The 23,277-nt window shown below is 33.4% G+C and overlaps 5 protein-coding genes and 1 non-coding gene across 6 annotated transcripts in view; 2 read left to right on the top strand and 4 right to left on the bottom strand.

Annotated features, from left to right (window-relative positions):
* Positions 1 to 2,755: 2,755 nt before the first annotated feature.
* The window catches only part of LOC111788860 (glutamine synthetase cytosolic isozyme), a 30,843-nt gene continuing 10,321 nt past the window's right edge, over positions 2,756 to 23,277 (bottom strand). Inside the window, exons 2-13 of the mRNA XM_023669418.2 lie at positions 5,723 to 5,806; positions 5,120 to 5,159; positions 4,896 to 4,999; positions 4,750 to 4,798; positions 4,536 to 4,642; positions 4,266 to 4,353; positions 4,027 to 4,155; positions 3,868 to 3,942; positions 3,602 to 3,655; positions 3,476 to 3,513; positions 3,232 to 3,391; positions 2,756 to 3,119 (exon numbers count right to left, since the gene is read on the bottom strand). Coding sequence (XP_023525186.2) covers positions 2,967 to 3,119; positions 3,232 to 3,391; positions 3,476 to 3,513; positions 3,602 to 3,655; positions 3,868 to 3,942; positions 4,027 to 4,155; positions 4,266 to 4,353; positions 4,536 to 4,642; positions 4,750 to 4,798; positions 4,896 to 4,999; positions 5,120 to 5,159; positions 5,723 to 5,796 — 1,071 coding nt within the window. The 5' untranslated portion in view covers positions 5,797 to 5,806 and the 3' untranslated portion in view covers positions 2,756 to 2,966. The remainder of the gene's footprint in view (positions 3,120 to 3,231; positions 3,392 to 3,475; positions 3,514 to 3,601; positions 3,656 to 3,867; positions 3,943 to 4,026; positions 4,156 to 4,265; positions 4,354 to 4,535; positions 4,643 to 4,749; positions 4,799 to 4,895; positions 5,000 to 5,119; positions 5,160 to 5,722; positions 5,807 to 23,277) is intronic.
* On the bottom strand, positions 3,679 to 3,791 carry LOC111789438 (U5 spliceosomal RNA). The gene has a single exon (XR_002814337.2). It is a non-coding gene; the product is annotated as a U5 spliceosomal RNA (small nuclear RNA).
* Positions 13,564 to 14,622, bottom strand: LOC111788954 (transcription factor MYB20). Its single transcript, XM_023669549.2, has 2 exons — positions 14,248 to 14,622; positions 13,564 to 14,171 (listed from the first exon to the last, which is right to left on the bottom strand). The coding sequence occupies exons 1-2, from the start codon at positions 14,508 to 14,510 to the stop codon at positions 13,679 to 13,681; spliced, it is 756 nt and encodes a 251-aa protein (XP_023525317.1). The 5' UTR covers positions 14,511 to 14,622; the 3' UTR covers positions 13,564 to 13,678.
* LOC111788806 (HMG-Y-related protein A) lies at positions 17,348 to 18,721 on the top strand. The gene is made up of 2 exons (XM_023669323.2): positions 17,348 to 17,507; positions 17,873 to 18,721. Exons 1-2 carry the CDS (start codon positions 17,475 to 17,477, stop codon positions 18,299 to 18,301), a joined length of 462 nt encoding a protein of 153 aa, XP_023525091.1. The 5' UTR covers positions 17,348 to 17,474; the 3' UTR covers positions 18,302 to 18,721.
* LOC111788897 (DELLA protein 1) lies at positions 19,860 to 21,779 on the top strand. Its single transcript, XM_023669466.2, has one exon. It carries the CDS (start codon positions 19,959 to 19,961, stop codon positions 21,600 to 21,602), a length of 1,644 nt encoding a protein of 547 aa, XP_023525234.2. The 5' UTR covers positions 19,860 to 19,958; the 3' UTR covers positions 21,603 to 21,779.
* On the bottom strand, positions 22,125 to 22,861 carry LOC111789142 (uncharacterized). The gene is made up of 2 exons (XM_023669801.2): positions 22,487 to 22,861; positions 22,125 to 22,407 (listed from the first exon to the last, which is right to left on the bottom strand). Exons 1-2 carry the CDS (start codon positions 22,716 to 22,718, stop codon positions 22,241 to 22,243), a joined length of 399 nt encoding a protein of 132 aa, XP_023525569.1. The 5' UTR covers positions 22,719 to 22,861; the 3' UTR covers positions 22,125 to 22,240.

Here is a 23,277-nt window from a genome sequence, read left to right as displayed (position 1 = left end):
CTACTCAAATTAATTAATAATTTTTTTTAATAAAATAAAATTGGGATTTTAAAATAATAGCATAAGAATTTTTTTTTTTTTTTTAATGATTTTATTATTTAATTAAATGTTATATTAATATTTTAATCGGTTAAAAATGTAAAAAGAACAAGATAATATATTTTAAAAGAATATAGGATAATAAATTTTATTCTGATTCTCAATTTTTAACCAATTCGATGAACTTCTAATTTTTTATTTAAATTCGAAACAAATAGAATAATATTCTCATTCCGATTCCGTTTAAACTAAATTTGATACTTATTTGAAAAATATTTTAGGTATAAAAAAAAAAGTTCGAAAATGTTTTATCATTATATATAACTAAAATAAATAATTTATGTTGTAAATTTTGTCGTAATTTTTTTATTTAATTTAGTTATTAACATTATTAATTTGGTTATTAATTTTGTAACCGTTTTAATATTAATCTTATTTAATTCCGTAATGATCTAAACAATTGTCCCTATATAATGGGCTTGTCTAGAAGGTTGTTGATATCGGGATTTGATACCAAAATTTGTGAGAGTATTGTGTCACATTGTATTTCTTGAGTGACATTTTGGTGAGAGTCTTTGTACTGTGGTATTCACTCGTAACACTTTGATTATTAGTGATTGATTGGTACTCGTCAGGGGAATTTCTTCTCTCGAAACCACGTAAATATCTTGGTGTCTCTTTGTGTTATTCCGTTCATTGGTGTTGTGAGTACATTCGTTCCGCTTTCGTTACAACATTTTAGACTTAGTTTATTGGAAGTTTTGTTGAAGATGACTCACTTTTCGCAAATATTGTCTGCTTGACTCGTTATACATGGTCTTTAGCCTCATGATTTTAAGACGATAGGGAGAGGTTTCCACACTCTTATAAAAAAAATGTTTCGTTTCTCTCTCCAACCAACGTGGAACCTCAGAATAATGTCTGAGAATCAAATAATATGTTTGGAGTTAAATGAAAATATTATGAAAATTCCGTATAAATAAATAATATTCAATTGAATTCTCTTAATTACTTCTTAATTTCTTGATTAATTTTATATAATTAATTATGGTTAGTTAATATATTTTATTAAGTCAAAGTATTAAAATAATTTTAACTAATTAAATTTTGTTTTAAATTTGATAGGTGTATTATAAATAATATAACTGAGTTTATTTAGGAATCAGTATTAATATTTATTCTTAAATAAATAATTTATTAATTTTTTATAAAATTTTAGATAAATAAAGAGAAAGAAAAGAAAAAAAAAAATCATTCATATTTATTAGATGAATTTATTACGAATACAAATTTTAATTCGATAACTCGAGATTTTTATTAGAGATATAAGAAGAATATTTAAAAAGTAAATATATTTGATTCTTATTTAACTTTTAAACGAGGGGATTACACGTGTGATTATTCCTTCATTCAATAATAAAATATATTACTGGTACTCAAACTCAATAATTTTACGAGCTTATTATCTATAATTTTATGAAAATAATTTAGATATTTTAGTAGTAAATTGTCTAGCCTCTCGTGTAAATACTATTTACCCTACCCAGATTTTCATACAAGTATTATATAGAGCGTTTTGTGATCTCTTCTTGATTAGTGTTGATAAAGAATACGAGTGTTTCCTTTAAAGAGTTGTATTCAACATTTTTAGTAAAAAAGATTCGATTAATAAAATTGAGAAAACCATATCTAACCAAAATATAGAATAATAATAAAAGTTCAACTTGACGGGATGATATGCGTATATGTCTAACCATTTAATAGCCTTTCGATCCCATAGAATAATCCCTGATCTTTAATGCTTCGTATCTATAACCAAGTCCCTTACCTAATTACCATTATGCCCTTACTAATATCCTATTAATATTTTATAAAAAGAAATCAATAGATTATGAATATTTTGTTTTTATTATAAATAAAATAATAAATAACTTGAATAATTCAAATCAACCCAATCCGAATATTTTAGAGTTAGATTAGATTAGATTTATTATTTAATAAGGGTTATATGAGCGAAAAATTTTACGATCCAAACAATTGGACTAGATCTAAAAATGTCTGTGAACTCGACCCACTTACTAGCCTGGCGGGTCTTAACCTATTTTTAGGAATCTTAATAGGTTTAGATTCATTTTAAATTTTTAAATTAAATCATTAAATAGTTTGTGTTCAACGAGATGGAACGTCAATACAAAAAGTTTAAACTACATTTAGTAGGTTTTGAATTTGATTAGTTTAATTTAATTTGGTCAATTTTGTTGATGAGTTAGGTTATGTCATTTGAAATTTGCCGAAATTTACGCACTCATTCTTGTAATTAAACCTAGCTTAGTGATGACTAAAAAATGCTTAAAGAAAATGAAAGTTGCTATGTATATTAACAAGGTGTACATATCATAGGAACTTCATGGTTAGACGTGTTTTGTCCAGAGCAATTCTATATTGGATGATTTTTTGGACGATTTTTTAAAGATGTATGTGAGTAAGAACAAAACATGCTAGAAGAACTTGTGTTAGTTTATGAGAACCGTCTTCACTCTTGAGAAGTAAATAACGTGACCATATCACAAGGACTTGTGTTGACGCTGACCTATAGGGATAGTTTTTACTTTCAAGAAGTGAGAACTTGTGTTGGCTCTCGCCTGTACGGATAGTTTTCACTCTTAAGAAGCGAGACGTAGGTAAAGGGACCGAGAAAATGAGGAACGCTAAGAAAGAAGGCAAACAAATTTTATTAGTAATAGAAACCATATGTTATTCAATACTTGACACAGAACTTGGGAGTAATGGGGAACGGGAATCTTAGCTTTTTGTAAAGCTCAAATGGAAGAGTAAAATAACAATAAAAGTACACAAAAGGATAGGAATTAACTGTGAAGATGATGAAACAAGGAAAACTATGAATTTGGAAGAACTAATCTTCTTCCTCATGGCTTCCACAAGATGGTGGTTTCAGCAACCATGGAAGTTACGACATATGGATCCATGTTCGACGCTGGTCTTCGGTCTTCAAAATATCCCTTTCCTTCCTTCTCCGTGTCTCGTCCTACTCGAACAGATGCACCGCGATTCGCAACACCCTGTCATATTTCATTACTCCAAATGTGTAAGGATTTTGATCTTCAAATGACTATCATAATACCCGAATCGAAAACAAACTCGATATGACATGAAAAAAGAAACATGCTATACCCAAGAGAATGTGTTGATATCGGCTGTTTCGTGTCGTCCAGTGAGACGACGCTCGTTGCCTTCTCCATATGCAGCAATGTGTTCTCTGTGCCTGAGCTTCAACTTCTCAATTGCTTTCTTGATCACCTCGTAACCGCCGTCTTCCCTCATTGACTTCGTACTGAGAAACAATGATCAAACATGTTACTTTCGATGCTCGATCGCAGTTAATGGTTTACTCGATATAAAGATTGTGTTTCATTACCTGTAGTTCGTGTGAGCACCAGCACCATTCCAATCTCCCTGGTGTTATTCAGAAAGAAGAATGATTAGGAGGAAAAAAAAGTACTCTCCAAGAAGAGCTAATGAACAAGAGGTTCTTAGATTGTACCGGGATTGGTTTTGGATCAAAAGAAACGACTACTCCAGCAATCTCTGTTATCCTCTGTTAGTACAAAATTGAGAACGTAAGTTAAAAGAAACTCCTCCAAAAATAGGCGTATGCCAGTGAGTGCGGCGTGCACACGGTATTCTTTAGTAAAAGGTGAAAGAATAGTTCGCTCTGTGCTCACCGCCCAGCTCCGTAAAATTGAGAACGTAAGAACTAACAAGTATCGAAAATATAGGCATTTGAGCAATCTTTTAGAACTTAATTACCTCTAAGATGTAACGAGCAACCCACAATTCATCCCCAGCAGATATACCAACTGAGGGACCAACTTGAAATTCCCACTACATTGGAACAAAAAAAAGCATAACATAAGACATAATCATGATCAAACCGTGGCAGAACCAGGAAAAAGGAAGAAGCTATACCTGTCCTGGCATCACTTCTCCATTGATGCCACTAATGTTAACACCAGCATATAAACAAGCTTTGTAATGAGCATCAACAATGTCACGGCCGAAGGCTTTGTCGGCACCAACACCGCAATAGTACGGTCCCTATCGACAATCGAAATCATATTGTACTTGAATCTTTGATTAAACAGAAATATAGTCTGTCTCACTGAATCTATTCAAGTCAACTAATCATTTCTTGTAGTGTTAATTACCTGTGGCCCGGGGAAACCACCAATCGGCCACCCGATCGGCCAGTTTACGTCCTTTTGCAACAAGGTGTACTCTTGCTCAATACCATACCTGTGTTTCCAAAACAAATTAGCAAGCCAGCATACAGATTCACATTCACAGTAGACTAAGACTATAAGTAACTGCTATTATAGAATATCAACATGTTTTTAATGTTCCTGTCAACATTTCTTTTGTTGAAAGATCACTTTCTTTTCATAAGCAGAAATATGAGGTAAAAATTTGATAATCACCATGGTACTTCAGCAGCAACATCTGGATGGCTGAAGATCTTGGCAGCAGCATGTCTCTTGTTCGTCGGGATCGGCTCTCCGGCTGGTGTGTAAGCATCACAGACAACCTAAGCAGTCAAAATTATCATTGTCAAGCTCAAGCCATTCCAAATCAGTATACAACATGTGAACACTAGACAGGAACTTGGAGTCCAAATGGAAACTTAGAACTTACAAGAATATTGTTGCCTCTCCTAAAAGGATCCCTAAAAATTGCTTGTGGGCTGTGATTCATCATTTAACAAGAACAAGAAGAAAAGAAATGTCAAGATCCAATCATTTGTAGAAATCTATGGAGAAAGAGAAGACAAATGAACTCACTAAAGGATCACTTCACTGTCTTCTCCTGGGGCTTGGCCAGTGCTAGATCCATCGTAGTTCCACTTGGGAAGCTTTGAAGGATCACTTACAGGGCCAGAAAGGGTCTTCATATGCAAAAGAACACAACACATAATCAAAGGAAATCAATATTTGAAAAGAAAAACAAATCCAATAAAGATTTCATGTTTTGAAAATAGCTTCTCTTCAAAAAGAAGAGAAATTACCCTTGCTTTGCTTCTGAGATCCATGCCTGATCCACCAATCCTGTTCAAATGGAACATAAACAAATTAGCACAAGATCAAAAAGGAAAACCAATATAGAATCAGAAAAACCCTAAGTAAATATGACGATCCTTTAACTTCAACGATTTGCAGAATCAGAAAACACAGCTAGAACACTGAGCAGATGCAGAACATTACACAATCATCGAAGAACAGTTTCAGTACATAAAGTTCATTTAGAAAGAACAAAACGAATTCAAAGGAACAAAGAAAAGAAAAATCCCATAGTCGAGATTTTAGCAAGCAATAAACAGAGCACACACAATCGTCCGCAAAATTGCCCCAATCTCAATTCCGAAACTCAAACAACACAACCTCTCAACTTCAATCCATTTTCCCAAATCTTTCTCAGTAAACAAACAGCACAAACGAGCAAAAACATGTGAAAAAAGAAAAACGAAACTTACAACTCACAAGAGAGGCATTTCTAGCCTCATCCACAGAATCACAACAGAAAAATCAGCGGAAAACTCGAGATAAAAACAGGGGATTATGGAAGGGAAGCAGAATAAAAGAGAGAAGCGAAGGAAATTGGGGGAACTGACCATATATACTCTGCAATAATCTTCTCGGTGGAGTCGGAGAGGTCGAGGTTGACGAGATCTGAGAGAGCAGACATTTTCTTCTTCTTCTTCTTCGTGTGATCGCTAGAGAACACACAAATCAATAAGAGCTTCAGAGGGAATGATTTGATTCCCGCTCTCTGTTGAAATTTTGCAGAGAAATGAAGAACAGAGCTTGGGTTTTATAGATACAATGACAGCACCAAACTTTTGGAACATTATTCAAATTAACTTTTACTTTTTTATAAATTAAAAAAAAAAAAAAAAAAAACATTTTTATCTTTTAATTTTTAAATATCACATGTGAATGGCTCAAATTTCAACATTGATTAACTCATCTGAATCCTAACACAAATATAATTTAATTAATAAAATATTATATCATCAATAAAGCCAAAATTGAGTCTTGAAACAGGTCCAAGAGAAGATCAATGGCTTGAGTAGCCGCTCGAGGCTGATGAGGTCGGGAGGTTACTATTCTCTTGCTTCAATTTTGAGAACTGCACGTAAAACTTAAGACGGTAGATCAAATGTAAAGATTCAACCAAAAACGTCTTCGAGATCCGATTTACCTATTAGATTCTCTTAATTATTTTACAATTTTATTTTTTTTTTAAGGTAATTTAAAAATAACAGGTCAGCATTTAATATATTAGTCAGTTAAGCATTTTTAGGTACTGACGTGTATTTTCTTTTTCTGTAATAATAATTAAAATGGTTCATTCATCAATAACTTGAGAATTAAAAAATAATAATTGTGATTTGATTCAATTCCACCGGCACAAAAGAATCTGTGGATTTTTTTATTTCATTCAAAAAACACTTGAAAATTTTAAATTAATTATTTATTATAGACGGAATCAAAATAATTTTAAAAAAATTAGAATCTAATGAGATCAGCATTATTATTATTATTATTTTTTTTTTTTGTTCAGAACTAGCTGAAAATCAAACGTCAAATTATGTCGGTAATATTTGGCAATAAGAATCTATGAGTCTCGATTCTAAGTTTAAGATTCTAATTAAGATTTGAAACTCGACCAAAACACTTGATGCCCTCGATTTTTTCTTGCATTTCTCATGATATGACCGAGTTATCTATTTATCTTGAACTGCAAATTCGATTAACTTTGGAGTGTTCATAATTGAGCTACTAAAAATAATAAGAACTATCGTGTTTTTTTTAGTATTTAAATATATGCTGATATTCTTTTCAAAAATATCCTTAAAGAAGTTCTCGAATAGGTTTCTTTTGACCATAGATCACTCTGATATTTTTTTAAATCATAAGTATAGTCTATTTTCATTTCATTATTATGTCTCCCAACCATAAAATAATAAATTTGCCTATTCTTTTTTTAAAAATTAAATTAAATTAAAAAAGAAAAAAAATATATAAATGTTTTCTTTAACACAAATCACCATCACACTAATGATTGACAAAATAAGTTATTATTGTCCGCTTATGTTATAATGTTTCACAAAATAATTGATCATAAATTATTTGAATATAAAATTCTCCAAATAAATGTGTATATTAAAGTTTAAAAAAAATGATAAAAAATACAAATATCTATAATTTAATTTAAATGAGTCAAAATAAATAGTTTTATGGATCGAATCAAGCTGACCAACATGAGTAAATTACACGTTTCACTTTTTTAAAATAATTGGAATAATTTAGCTTAATATTAGATATTAATATGATTTGATAAGTTTGCATTTAATATTTTTATTTAATTTATTAAATTTTTAATTAACACATGCAAAAAAAAATCTTAAAAACCCTATTTTTTTTAGTTAGATATTGTTTTCTAATATTAAATAAGTTGTTAAAAAAGCATTAGTTGAACAAATTACTTTTTATGTTTTCAATTAAATATTATATTGGCGTATTATTTATGAGTTAAAAAATAATAATAATAAAATTTTAATATCTTATAAATGTGAGAATATGAAGAAAATATAATGAAAGTTTAAGGACTAAGTTGCAATATAATTTATTTAAATTTGTGGCCCTAACACTAAAGGGTAAAAATGGAATGCAAAATTGTTAGGTGGTTGGAGGAAAGTGGAGGTGGGGGATGATCACGTGGGCGTTGTACGGTGGAGGACAAAAAAGTTGGTGTATTTTTCAAGGAAGCCCCTAAATAAAAAATCTCTATTTTGACCTTTTTTAAAGAAGAGGGACACGCGTGGTAATTTCCGTCAATTTGTGGGGCCCACTCTATATATATATATATATATATATTTTTTTTTTTTTTTTTTTTTATCCTCCCCTTTCTTTTGGAATGAGCACTTACAAAAAGTCACACGTGGAATCTTCAATTCAATATTCTATTTCAATAAAACTTTTCAAAATATTCCATTTAAACCAATATATAGTTTCACATTCACATCGAGAAAAAAATAATCCATGACGTCATAATTCTATAAGTCTTCCCGTACATAAAAAAAACTCATACCACATCTGACACATCTAAATGAGAGCGGTCCTAAGAATAAGATAACTACAGAATAGTTAAAAGAACAGAGTGCACTTTCCTTTTAGAGCAATTCTATATTAGGTAATATTTTTTGTAATTTTTTAAAGATGCATGAGAGTAACGACAACGTCGGCAAGGCAGGATGAAGGACTTATGTTGATAGGTAAAGATAGAGTCTTCATTCTTAGAAGCGAACCGTAAATAACGTGCCCCATATCGTAGAAAAATGTTAACGCAATCCGGTGTTGAATTCAGATTCTTAAACTTAATCTAAATTCTAGACGTGAGTCGATACATCTCGTATTAAGATTATTTAATTTTAATTTTTTATGCTTTTGTGACATCATTTTATTTTCTTTTTAAAAAACAACTTTTTTTAAAGTGAGTAAAACCAACCTCCTCCTCCCATTCTAAAGAGGTGGGCTATGACTTAGACTTTAACACCAAGCTTTTATTATTATTATTATTTGTCTCATTAATTTTTATAATTATTTAAGATAAATTTCTCCATGAATATAATTTTAATTTAATTTCTATAGTTTAAATTCTTTTTAACATAATATTACAAAAATTTAACAGTGATTTAATTTGTCCCATATAGTTTCCTAAATTTAGTTTAATATATTTATTTATTTATTTATTATTTTATAGGCTCTAAATTAGATAATGTACCTAACCTCGTGAGGCACATGGTGTACAATATAATGATGATAAAGTTGAGATGTTTATAATGATGATAAAGTTCAGATGTTTTTAACCGCTTAAAAATATTAATTAGGTAGAAAAAATTATACTGAATGATATCAAAATTTATTTTTAATACAAGTATTAATATTAAATTAATAAATATATTCTATCTAAAAAAAAATATTCATAAACTTTTAAAAAATTTAATAATATATTTGAACTTCTATTCCAATTAATATTTAAATACTTTTAATTTTTAATAATATTTTTAAAATACTAGAAAGGTATTTTTATTAATTTAGTCAAATATTAAATATTAATATGAATATATATATAGAAATATTAAATTGGAAGATTGAAAGTTGAAAACTTGCATTTATGACCCAACTACCAACGCAACGTTATTATTTTGTATTTAATTTTCTTTCTACTTTTAATTTCTCCTCCACTATTTTATTATTACTTAATTTTAAAATCTTCAATTTCTAAAATATTATATAATTTTTTAATTTTTTAATTTTTTATAATAATAATCTAGTTCTAAATTTTAATACGCAACCATTTAGCCTAATTTTTTTCGCAAAATATTATCCATGTAATTTAATAAATTAAGTATCAAATATATTCAAAATCTACAAAAAAAAAAAATATATATATATAAATGATTAAATAATAAGATTTTGAAATTTAATTTTGATGAAATTTCGTACAGCAAAGACTAAATTATTATGAAATTTTAGAGATTTAAATATTTATATTAAAATTTATGAATTAAATCGTCGTAAAATTGAAATTGCGTGATAAATCAATGTTGTTACGACCAAAATTAATAATTTGTAAAAAAATAAAATAATATAAGATAAACAATATTATATACTTGAATAATTGAAGATTCTTTGAACATGTATACAATTTAATATCATTTAAGTGAAGAATATGTATAATACCATTAGCCAATGCTTATGTAATATGGTATGGTTTTTCTGGTTTTGTCGTTACATTGCTTTTTTTAAATAATATCTCATATATATATATATATATATATATATATAAATTAGATAATGACGTCAACTACACAATAATTTATATTATATAGTATTTACAGCTTTAATTTAAAAAAATATTAATATGGTTGACTTGTTGGTTTATTTTTTTTTTTTTAGAGACCGAGCATTTAAAATTAAGATTTATTTAAAAAATTATGGAGAAAATAAGCTATATGAGATGCTCGAGCTAGAATTTATAATGGATAGTGTTGAGAAGGCCACTCAAAACGCAGCAAATAAACCATAATACGGACATACAAAATATCTTAGACATCGTATCATAGTATCAGGACGCTTTAGAATTGAAGCCTACAAACCCTCCAAACCTCTTTATTTTTTGGTATATGCTCGACAATCCAACCATCCGACCAGCTCATAAACAAACCATACTTCTTTATATGCCGTGATCTTTCTTTTATGTCAGCTTTCTTAGATTCATCATTTGATTAATTTCTTAGTACTCGATTTAAACTTATAATTGAGTTACGAATAATTATATATTTTAACCAATTAAACTATATTTAATTTGATACTTTTATTATACAGCTTTAATAAAAATATATACGTGGCTAATATACTTTGTATTTAGCCTCCGTCATTTTGAAGAGAAAATATATTCTTAATTTTGTTGACTTGCTTGTTCTTCACCAACAAACCGAATATATATATATATACACGTCCCAATCATGATAAAATTTTATTATTATTATAATATTATTAAAAATTATTATTTTCAAGATTATTTAAGATGAATTGAATCTTCAATCCATAAAATAAACTAATATATACTCGAAATACATTTAATTTTATTAATTAAATAAGATGTTAATGATATAAATTTATTATAACCAATTTAAACATAACTCAACCGATTATTTTTAACTAAGCGATCATAAGTTCAATGTCGTCCATCTTATACATCATTAACTTAAAAAAAAACGTTCGAGACTAAAATTTAAATATAATTAAATTAATTAAAACATTATATATAATTATTTTGTATTTTTGTTTAGTGTTCCTTTGGATCCATAAAGGTCACTCCAAGTTGGCAATGAGTGTTTGTGAAAGGACAAGTCATAGGAGAAATAAATAACAAAAAATAAAATAAAATGACACGTCATATCTTTTGACTTTACCCATTATTTTTGTGGTCCATTACTATTTAATTCCTAGCTTAAATCTGATTTAAATAATTAATTATAAGCTTTAATTTTCTTAATATTTTCCCTCATATTTTTCAACTCAATTAAAAAAAAAAAAAACAAAAATAGAAAGTCCAATACTGGCTGTTTCGATCCTAGCTTCACATGTCTTGTCTGGTTCGATATAACATAAAAACTTTGTAAGTATTTTATTAATTTACCAAATATTATTTGATTTATAGAAAATATTTATTTTAACGAATTTAAATCTCTGATCTCTAACAAATATTAACTATATGTTTAAGTTCATAAAATTTTAATCAATTGAGTTATAACATAATTATTCGTTGATATATTTTTAATAATATATATTATTGATGGCGATAACGAGACGATATTGAATTATATTAAATTAATAAGGACCAATGAATTGAATGGAGTATTTCAATGAAAATAATAATGGCTCAATTACGCAACTTGACCTCCATCACATTGTTGTTGCCCATACGAAATAGTCAAAAGCGACATTTCCAACTTGTCCCAAAGGGAATTTATTTTCTTGTGTCAACGTCCTTTAACAAATATATATATATATATATATATATATATATATATATATACATATTATATATATATATATAGAGGCATGTATAAGGCTACAATATAGTTTTATTCTGATTGTATTTATTAAATATATTTTGTCCCTATTTGTTTATTTCAATTTAATTAATATATAGATTAAGACTATACCCACAAATTAATACGAGGTTTTTTTTAGCATGTTTTTGTCTTTACTCACATGTTTTATTGTACAATTCTCAAGTGGTCATACTTAACTTTGAAGTTTTTATGATTAGACTGGTACAATTTGTTGGTATAAGTAGTAACTATTAATTCTTGTAAGTGTTTATTTACCATCATATCCTCAAAACCACTTGTTGTCATTTGAATATGGTATCGATTCATTTATGTATCTCTCATTTACTCATGCATTACTGTGAGATCCTACATCAGTTGTAAGACTGACGATGAAACGTAACGAGCCAAAACGGTCAATATCTACTAGTGGTGGTCTTGAGCCATTACGGTGACACTAACAATGCTATTTCTTTTCAAATTCATGATCATTTTGAAAGAGACGAAATGAGACAAAAAAAAAAAAAAAAAAAAAAAAAAAAAAGCGTGATTTAAGAAATTTGATTGTAGGATGATATGCATATTGACATAGAGGTCACCAATACAATGCCAGGTTCGTACGTCTTTGGGTTGGTGATGAAAGCAAAGCAAAGGCTTTCATTGGGGGCTTCGTTGTCCTGTTCTATGTTTGCATATTTCATTCTTCGAGGTTTGATTCCTTTGGATGGTACCTATCACTATCATCATACAATAAATAGTGTTCTCCTTTTCTACCTACTTTCTTTGTTTAATTTTTTTAATACCACACTTATCAAAAAGTGTACGTTCCTTACGTAAACTTTCATAACTTAGTTCAATATTTTTGTGAGTCTCGAAGGTATATTCATAATTACTCATGTGACACACAAATGGTATCAGTGCCCGATACTAGGCGGTGTGCCAGTGAAGACGCTGACTCTCAAAGAGGTGGATTGTGAGATCCCATTTCAGTTGAAGAGGAGAACGAAACATTTCTCGTAAGGGTGTGAAAATCTCTCCGTAATAGATGCATTTTAAAACTGTGAGACTAATGATGACATGTAACAGATTAAAATGGATAATATCGGCTAGCGGTGTATTTAGGCTCAATATATCTATTTTTTTTCGCTAAAAGAAAATTGACATAAAATCAATCCATTAGTGATTTCATAAGAAAGTTGGGGAAAAAAAGCCCATTAGTTATTTTAATGGGCTATGTTAAGAAACAAAAAGTTTATGTAAAGGCCCATCAGATTTAGGCCTTTTTAGAGAGAAATGATAGGCCCATTAGTTATCTTAATGGGCTATGTTAAGAAACAAAAAGAAGGCCCATCAGATTTAGGCCTTTTTAGAGAGAAATGATAGGCCCATTAGTTATCTTAATGGGCTATGTTAAGAAACAAAAGGAAGGCCCATCAGATTTAGGCCTTTTTAGAGAGAAATGATAGGCCCAATAATCATATTTAATTGGAAATTATTGTAAACAATTTGAAGCCTTAGTAGTCTAATCCAAGTATAAATCCATGACTAATCTTAAATTTAAAATACTTTTTTACATATATTTATTATAACTTATCCAATTTCATAATTATTTTTTTAGATTATTTATTCTATTTAATTATTCTTAAAAATAAAATTTCAAGTTTTAGAATATAATTTTTATAAAAAATAATATAGAAATTGAGTTTTATTATTATTATTCTAAAACGTTTTTAAGCGAAATACACTTCAATAAAAAGTCATCCGACCATATAATAATTTGTAAATATTCAAACTATATAAAAAAAAATACAATTTATTTGACCATAACCCAAAAAAAAACACATGATATATTTTTTAAAAATATTTTATTCTCTCTTAGGACCAATCATTTTACAAGAAAAAAACACAAACATTTTGACAAGAATAATGTTATTGTTGGGTTCATAGTAATCCACAAGGCCAAGATTCTTGGAAAATTGGCACTTCACCGTCCTCATGACCAACCAAGAAATCCCAACTACTAAAATCATCTTCCCAAAATCCGACATCACTGCCATTATTACTCATGTCGTTGCAATATAACCAATCGAAATCGGGGAGCTTGAGGTCTTCAAACCCAATTGGATTCGAGGTTGAAGGAGACGAAGATGAAGAAGACGAAGACGACGAGGAAGGAATACAAGGATCTAGAATTGCTTGAGACTCAATGACATTCATGCACGTTGTGGCTTGTTCCTCTTCGACGTCAGTGACAACCAATGAGTTTGATGATCTCTCTACATCGGGTTGAAGTTGAACCGTTGGGGAGGAGATAGGTTTGTGCGTTTGAGGGTCGATGCCCATTTTTCTTAGCTTCTTTTTAATGTGAGTGTTCCAATGATTCTTTATCTCATTGTCGGTTCTTCCAGGAAGATGGGAAGCAATCTTAGACCATCTGAAAATAAAAATGCAAGGAAGATTCAAGATTGAGTTACAGAGAAGAGGAGAGATAAAGACCGACCCCGACTGACCTGTTTCCGAGTTGAGCATGGAGGTCAATGACCATTTTCTCTTCAAAATCAGAGAGAAGGCCTCGTTTAAGGTCGGGCCTTAGGTAATTAGTCCATCGAAGTCTGCAACTTTTCCCGCATCGCAAAAGGCCGGCAAGTTTCGGGACAGCCCTCCAACAACACTGCCCATTTGAGAGGATGAAGTTGATGAGCTTCTTGTCTTCCTCAGCTGTCCATGGCCCTTTCTTCAACCCTACCTTCTCACAGCATGGCTGCCTTCCCATGGTTTTCCACGAACTCCTCTTTTAAACGAGTGATAATAATGAATGGAATATGGGAATCCCCTTACCTACAAATTTATACCATTGCTCACTATCACTTGTTAAATAATGAATGATATGGAAAGAATTAGGCGATGTGGGAGAGAATAAGATGATGAAAAGTGAACCCACTAATGAATGTTTTTGTGTAAAGTGAGTTGGAGAGAGACAAAGGGAGCATGCTTAGGTTGTCACCTTCAGAAAGCGCCACCTCCCCCACTGCCCCCACTCCCCTTTGCTTCCATTTCAAGCCTCATATTTCTCCATCTTTCTTAATTCAACCCAACACTTTCCATGATCTCTTCAAATTCAGATACGATACTTAATAGCTTCGATATGAACTACCAAAATCGAAAGTGTGAGACCCCACATCAGTTAAAGAGAAAAAACGAAACATTCTTTATAAGAGTGTAGAAACGTCTCTTTAGCAGACGCGTTTTAAAACCTTGAGAAGTAAAAGGGAAAGCTCACAAACGACAATATCTGCTAGTGATAGACTTGGGCTGTTACAGAAATGGTAATAATGAAGTTAAATTTCAAAGATCAATATCGATAATTAAGTTGGCGTATTATGATATGGTAAAATTAAGAAGGCTGGATGAGAATAATTTTCACTCTTAGAAGCAAGGAGTAAGTAACGTGACCATGTCAAGATTATCAGGTGTCAAATTTGAATTCCGAGTTCTGGGTATGGATCATTAGAACATATAGAGTAGAAAATTTTAACATCTAACCTTTAGGTCGAGAATAAATACAATTAACCCGTGCACATATCAAACCGTGTTTGTAAGCTAGGCAAGGACGTAAGCAATACACAAAAATGACATAATATTATGGAAGGGAAGAGATTATGATGTGTATATTTATTTGTAATTTATAGAAAAGTAGTGATTAACTTCACTTTCCAAGTCATCCATGTCCTATAAACCTCTCCACTTTCCTCTACTCTTACCTTCTATCCACACACCTCTTTCTTTTATCCTTAGAGTGCTCTCTTTTTAGGACTTCTCTATCATCTCCACCAATCATAGTAAAATACACGAACAAATTCACGTTTTATCCCTTTTTTTTATTATTGTATACCGACCCTTTTGGTTCTGGGTCGACTGTTTACAGAATATAGATGACGTTTAGTTCCTTATTTTTTTTCCTTCCTTTGTAGTGTCATGAACATCATGAACAACAGACATATGTCTATCGCATAAGGGAGCCATCTAGGGTTTGGACAGTATGTATCATTTGAGTAAGAGGTCAATTGTTCAAATTCATCATGTTAGAACTAAAAAAAAGTCAAAATGCTTGTTGGGTACAATTGTTGTAAAAATCATTACAGTTTAGAAGTGGTTGGTGTGAGATCCCACATCGGTTAGAGAGAGGAACGAAACATTCTTTATAAGGGTGTGGAAACCTCTCACTAGTAGACGCGTTTTAAAATAATAAGACTGATGGTGATACATAACAAGCCAAAGTAGACAATATCTAATATCTCCTAATGGTAGGTTTGAGCTGTTACAGTTGGTATATACAATGTTTTCAAGATATTCCTTTTATCCATAAATTGACGTTCTTGGCTATCGTGCTGACATAGCTTAGTATCAACGAGGCATAAATTATAGTTCAACAAGCTACTATTATGCACGTTTCTTTCTCGATCAATATTGATAATCATTCTGATCTCGTGGTTAATTTAAAGTAGTTAAAAATGAGTAGCATGCAAGGTAAATGGCAAAAGAAGAGAAAGAAAGAAAGAAGCCCTATGAAGTACAACCACACAAGGTGATTACATGTGTAGTTCTTCTACATTCTTCTTCTAACTTTTTATAAAGCAAAGCATTTTGAAGATCACACACAAAAGGAGAAGAAGACAATAAGTTTTGGAGGATATCCCAAGAACCCAATTGGTCAATTAGGTCGACACGTGGAGCGGGCACCGTCCCGACACATGTTCATCTCCATTTTTGCAACTATTTTGATGAGATTTTATTGTGTTTTTATCAAATTGGCCACTCCCCAACACTCCATCTCTCTTCTAATGATGCTTCTTCCTCAAACACATTTGGGAATTAAACAATGAGTGCTTTTTAGGACTTTTCTTTTCCTCATTATTAATTTTCTTTCCTTTTTTTCGGGAATGAAATGATTGGGTTTATGAAATTTTTCAAAAAGTATGTTTGTTAGGTAATGCTAACATAGAGAATTTCCTCATCTTCATGTTTGATTTGGGCTTTGAATCTTTCAAGCCCAATGGGCCTATCCTTTACGAATCACCACTTTGTAGAAGTCCGTGATCCATAACAAGATATCTCGAAGAGTAAAGTCTGGTGCTATGCAGTAGCGGTGACCAGATGTATATTTGAAAACCAACAACAGTAGTAAGGTTTGGTGCTATGCAGTGGCATCGCAACAACAGATGATGTCTCTCCTCAGTCTTAATAGCAGCTGCTCGAAGATAAAACATGTTAAAATGATTTATGTTGGTTCGTGAGATGCTAAGAACGAAATGATAGTTACGATGAAAGATCATTTAAATGGTCAATTCCAAAGATCTTTGTTGGTTGTACTTTGCCACTGGCTAAGGTCACCAAAGGATTCTCATCATCCCATAATGTTGAAAGCTACAAAGTTAGGGGTAAAACCGTAATTTTACTCCTTGTACCACGTCATCAATCCGTGCAGAAAACTTCAATCGCCAAATACAGACCCTCCGATCATTATCCACTTCAAGATTCCAGCTGTTCCCAATTGACATCAAAATTGCAAAAAAAAAATAATAATAATAATAATAAAAAGAAGAAATTTCTCAAAAATCCCTTTTTCAAATCTGTTCTAAATCCAAACAGTTTTGCAGTCAATTTGGTTCCTCTCTAATCTCTACCAGCTGCTTTCTGCAGGCTTCAGGGAAATAAAAGCTTTGTTTTTCAAATTTCAATGGCAACTGAAGAGCTGCCTCCTTACCCTCAGGTTCATTCATGATTTGTTCTTCATTTTATTGTTTTTTTTTCTCTTAATTCTTCGTGGGTTTCGTCCTACTACCTCTAATTTCTTGAATCTGCTTCTGGGTTTGTGCGTTTGCACCTTAATTTGTTCTTGAATCAGAGTTTCTCGTGATTCTTTTTGTTGTTGTTCTGTGATGATTTGATGAACAGGGGAAATTTCTACTTTCATTTTTGGATTTGATTTGAAATGATAAGGGATTTGATGTTAGTTTTTTGACGATTTGTAGATGTTAGATCTGTTCTTAAGTTTCTTTCTAGATCTACAAATCATGAAAGGAAAAAGGATGAATCAAAACACCATTTGTGATGGAAATGCTTTGAATATTGCAGATGATATTAAGGGCTATTGAAGCATTGAACAGTGACAATGGCTCAAACAAGTCCACGATATCAAAGTACATTGAATCGACATATGAGAACTTACCAACTGGGCATTCATCTTTGCTCACGCTCCATTTGAACATGATGAAGGCCAGCGGAGAGCTTGTGTTCTGGAAGAACAACTACATGAAGAGGGATCCCTCGGCTGCTCCGCGGCGGGGGCGTGGCAGGCCTCCCAAGCCAAAGGAGCAGAGGGAGCCCCCTATTGCAGCAAAGGCAGTGAAGATGAAGGTATCATCTGGGACAGGGAAGCCAAGAGGACGACCGAGGAAGTTGCCTCAGCCAGTGGCCACAACAGCTCTGCCACCACCGAGCGGGAGGCCTAGAGGTCGACCGCCTAAGGTGAAGGCTCTGTTGACTGAAGTTAGCGTAATATAATAGATAGATTGTTGCAGTGTGCAGTGCAGTGTTGATTGGTAGTGCCATGACTCGCTCTCTCTGTTGCTGTGTGAGCTGTTGTAGTTGTAATTGTTGTAAAATGTGGTGTACTGGCTTGTGAGGGCTCACGTCTAATCATCCTTCATTAGCGTTTCAAACCTTAAAAGTTCAAACACGACACATCCACTAGTAGATATTGTCTGTTTTAGTTTGATATGTATAGCCGTCTCATGGTTTTAAAACGCGTTTGATAGGGAGAGATTTCAGTACTATTATAAGAATGTTTCATACCCTTTTCTAACTTACGTGGGATCTCATAATCTTAGGGGCCAGAGTCCTTGTTGGCACACTACTCGGTGCCTGACTTTGATACTATTTGTAACAGTTTAAATCTACTTCTAGTCGATATTGTTCGCTTTAGCTTGTTACGTATTGCCATTAGCCTTTGCCATTTTAAAATGCGTCTATTATGGAGAAGTTTCCACACTTATAGAAAGAATGCTTTGTTCCACTCTACAATTGATGTTAGATCTCACGTAAAGTGACGTGGGGACAATGATGAAAAAATATGATCCCTAACTTTGGATCCGTCCATAGCATTGAACTAAAGTCAAAGTGAACGAGTTGACCGTGAGTTTCATTGTGTGAAGTCAAAAGGGCATCTACCTTTGAATTTGTTTTTGTTGTCTGCATCATGGGACCAGGAAGGGTAAAATTGGGATTTCATATTATAGGTCGAATCCTTATAGCATGTTTTGTTCTTGTCCTCGCTCACATGTATCTAGTCACATGTATCTCCAATTTCTAGAAGAGAAGGTCGCCTAACATAGAGCTACTCTAAGTAAAGCACACTTAACCATGAAGTTCTTATAATTGATTGAGACACCGAAAGGAAGGTATATCTTATCCGTATAAATAATGACTTTCAATTAGGATAGCCCTAAATTAGATGTGATTTCAGTTCATTTATATATTCCTTATTTACTTGAGTTTCACGTCGTTGATATTTCTTTTCTATTATATTATAGAAAATTTAATAAAATTTAACAAAAAAAAAATATCAATAAAATAGTATTAACAACGGTAGACTTTAACTTAAAAAAATAATAAAATGTTTATATGTTAATTTAAATATCTTTTTGGGTTTGTCTTTACAAATTTTTTTATAAAAATCTGTAGACTTGGAAAATTCCGATCACGTGGATGATGGGAATAAAGAAAGATGACGTGGACGTAACGGCCTTAACAAAGGACGTGGCGTTATATATGTACACGTACACAATGTTTTAGTGCGAAAAATTGGTGCGTGGGTCCACGCGTTGGTTTAAATATTAAAAAATTGTCGTGTTGTAAATGGGGCCCACCTGGTATTTGCATAGGCGCGTGGGTTAATACCCCCGAATAAAAAGGATCGTGAAAGCCACGCTTCAGCCACGTGGTGTAATCGAAAAGCCACTAAGCTTGGTTCTGTAGGACACGTGGCCTTTTGAGTGGACACTGCAAGAGCAAGTTGACCCCTTGTAATGTTGTTCTTGCCACGTGGCTTCCATTGCATTTTACGAGGTTTTAAAGTTGGATAATGATTTAGAAGCACAGACGTCGATTTAAGTTGGAGCTTCGGAGGAAATTCCTGGAATGGAGTAAGAAATCCCATCCAATGAAGCGAGATCACTCTTACCAGTCACCAAATCCGGCCGCCGGCAAGGCCAAGATATGGCCGGAGGGGGAGGAGGACGACGACGAGCTCCTAGCAGCTCTAGGCTACAATGTCCGGTTGTCGGACATGGCCGACGTCGCTCTGAAACTCGAACAGCTCGAAATGGTAATGGGTTTGTCGGAAGAAGACGGAGTTTCTCATCTCTCTTCCAACACCGTCCATTACAATCCCTCCGATGTGTCTTCTTGGGTTCAAAGCATGCTCGCTGAACTCAACACCGATGACTCTGTTTTCGCCGAAGCCGAATCCACCTCCGCCATCGCGGCATTCGCCGACGACTCTGAGTACGATCTCCGAGCAATTCCGGGCGTTGCTGCTTTCCCCCAAATCGATTCCAATACACCCAGAAAGCGATTTAAGAAATCAGAGTCCGAATCGGTTCTTGTTACTGCTGCTTCTTCTTCTTCATCGTCGTCGGAGCCGTCGCGCACGGTGGTTCTGGCGGATTCCACCGACACTGGCGTCTATCTAGTCCATACCCTCCTCGCCTGCGCCGAGGCCGTCGATATCAACAACCTCAACCTCGCCGATACATTACTGAAACACATCAGAATCCTGGTCGAGGCCCAAGGCGGCGCGATGAGGAAAGTCGCCGGTTATTTTGCACAAGCCCTTACTCACCACATTTACGGATTGCACCCACAAAAGCCCTTCGAATATGCATCTTCATACACCGATCTTCTCCAAATGAATTTCTACGTGTCTTGCCCGTATATGAAATTCGCCCATTTCACGGCCAATCAAGCGATTCTCGAATCTGTTGGCACCGCCACAACCGTCCACGTCGTTGATTTTAGCCTTCAGCAAGGCCTCCAATGGCCGGCGTTGATTCAAGCCCTCGCGCTGCGTCCCGGAGGGCCGCCAGCGTTTTATCTCACCGGAATCGGCCCCCCGCCAGGGGAAAATTCTAGCGACGGATTACAGGAAGTGGGTTTGAAATTGGCTCAATTCGCGGATACGATCGGTGTGGAATTCGAATTCCGTGGGTATTTCTGCAACGATTTAGCCGAGCTCGATCCGTCCATACTCAATTTAGAATCAGAAACCGTCATCGTGAACTCTGTTTTCAAGCTCCATCGGCTACTGGCGCATCCGGGCGCGATCGAGAAAGTTCTAAGATCAATCAAAGAACTTAACCCCAAAATCGTCACCGTCGTGGAGCAGGTCGCTGACCACAACGGACCATCGTTCACCGGCCGATTCACAGAAGCGTTACACTATTACTCGAGCTTGTTCGATTCGTTGGAAGGGTCGCTGGCAGGGGAGGAGGATGTGGCAGGGTCGGAGGAGTATTTGGGGAGGCAAATCTTGAACGTGGTGGCAGGTGAAGGTTCCGACCGGGTCGAGCGGCACGAGACATTGGCGCAGTGGCAGAGCCGGTTGGGTTCGAGTGGGTTCGAGATGGTTCATTTGGGTTCAAACGCGTTCAAGCAGGCGAGTACTCTGTTGGCTCTGTTCAGCGGCGGAAATGGTTACAGAGTTGAAGAGAATAATGGAAGTTTGACGTTGGGTTGGCACACTCGGCCGCTTATCGCCACCTCGGCGTGGGCTGTGGCCTCCTGTACCGGCGGCGAGTCGAGCTGAGTTGACTCGGCCGAGTTTATCCAAATCGGAATCCTTTAACAAGATGTAGATAAATAGAGAGAAAGTGGTGGGAGTGTGTATTGTAATTTCTTTTTTTTTAATGGTTTTCTTATGTCATACAAATTTTTCTGCCACATAAATAATGACGTAAATTAAAATGACCGTAAATCATTACTTAACAATGGTTGATTTACTTAACAATGGTGTGGAAAGTTCTTACCCGCTTGGACCATTACAAATGGTATTAGAGTCAAACATCGAGCGGTTCGCAAGCGAGGACGCTTGGCCTCCAAGGGAAGATGGATTATGAGATTTCACATAAATTGGAGAGGGGAACAAAATATAGAAACCTCTCCCTACGCGTTTCAAACTGTGAGAACTAAAACATACATTATTTGTTAATGGTACGCGTTTCAAACTGTGAGAACTAAAACATACATTATTTGTTAATGGTGACTTAGGCTGATAGGTACAGGACATCTAATTAATTAAAATATTCTTAGTTAATTGGAATCATAGAGCTAGAGTGAGAAACTTTATTCATTATATGACTTCATCTTCTATAACGAAAAACACGACCGAATTATATTATTTATAACACACGTTGATCGATCGTTGTTTTTCATCAGACAACTTTTTCAACGTGCAATAATATTGTACGTGGTAAGTAAAGACTTGGTCAGCCATGTCTTCCAATTATTTTTCCCATTTTCTTTAGGCAAGGATGCATGTGAAGTCCCTTCCTTCCTACATAGCAAAAAGTGCCTAACTTGCTTTGCTCCAATGGCTTCCCTAAGGCTTAGAGCTGAAGAACAAAGAAAGAAAGGGAAAAGGATAAATTCTTTGGTGACTAAGAATTTAAAGAAAGGGTTTATGAGACGTACCATCCATTCCATCGTTAACGCAATAGAGAACGAAGTTATCAACATTAGTTCCAAGAGTAGGTAGACGAGCTAGGCGAGCATATGATGTAAGAGTGGTCTTCATCACCTCACAAACCAAATCATCTTCATTTGCCACGAACCTAATGGGTCCTGTGCTCCCAACCACATTGACAGACACCAAAATTCTATTACACTTTGAATTCCTCATCTTTGATGTGCTTCTCTTCAACATGCTAACAATTTTTGGATAAACGACAACACTTAAAACTTGCTATCTAATGTCATGCTTAAGAACGAGGACGAAAGCTGGTGCTTAGGAATGAGGATGAGAACAGAGACTGGTGTTGATCGAGAAGAAGCACTCAGCCATCGAGACCGAGACGAAGGAGGAAGAAGATGAAGACAAAGAAATATATATTGTTTCCACCCATCCTCATTGGTAGGGCCATGATGAACACAAAGCATCAATACTTTGTGGGGATGTGATATTAATCAAGAAAACCTAGAATAGAATAAGATTAAAGAAAGGTGGTAAATAATAATAAACTAATATTATTATTATTTTGATTTTGAGAGAATAAAAAAAAAAAAAAAAAAAGCTAGCATTTAGCAATAATTCATTCCATTTTGATTCTAAGATAAATTTCATTTTACATGGGCGTGACGTTCATTCTTATTTTTCATATCTAAATCTAAGTCGATATTTTTTTTCAAGATGTACTTGTTCGGTGTTCATTAAATTCGTGGTCAGGATCATACCATATTTTAAATTATTGAACTTTAGAGGTATT

This window comes from Cucurbita pepo, chromosome 2 (assembly GCF_057944985.1).
Source record: "Cucurbita pepo subsp. pepo isolate OVF chromosome 2, ASM5794498v1, whole genome shotgun sequence".
NCBI classification, from domain to species: Eukaryota; Viridiplantae; Streptophyta; class Magnoliopsida; order Cucurbitales; family Cucurbitaceae; genus Cucurbita; species Cucurbita pepo.
The sequence above is the reverse complement of the archived record's forward strand: the minus strand, read 5'-3'. Positions and strand labels throughout refer to the sequence as shown.

Coding starts and splice junctions, on each gene's coding strand:
- LOC111788954 (XM_023669549.2), bottom strand. CDS start 14,510: ATGGGAAGGCAGCCATGCTGTGAGAAGGTAGGGTTGAAGAAAGGGCCA. Junction 14,172..14,247: donor CATGCTCAACTCGGAAACAG/GTCAGTCGGGGT, acceptor TTTTATTTTCAG/ATGGTCTAAGATTGCTTCCC.
- LOC111788806 (XM_023669323.2), top strand. CDS start 17,475: ATGGCAACTGAAGAGCTGCCTCCTTACCCTCAG. Junction 17,508..17,872: donor AGCTGCCTCCTTACCCTCAG/GTTCATTCATGA, acceptor TGAATATTGCAG/ATGATATTAAGGGCTATTGA.
- LOC111788897 (XM_023669466.2), top strand. CDS start 19,959: ATGAAGCGAGATCACTCTTACCAGTCACCAAATCCGGCCGCCGGCAAG.
- LOC111789142 (XM_023669801.2), bottom strand. CDS start 22,718: ATGTTGAAGAGAAGCACATCAAAGATGAGGAATTCAAAGTGTAATAGA. Junction 22,408..22,486: donor CGTTAACGATGGAATGGATG/GTACGTCTCATA, acceptor TTTGTTCTTCAG/CTCTAAGCCTTAGGGAAGCC.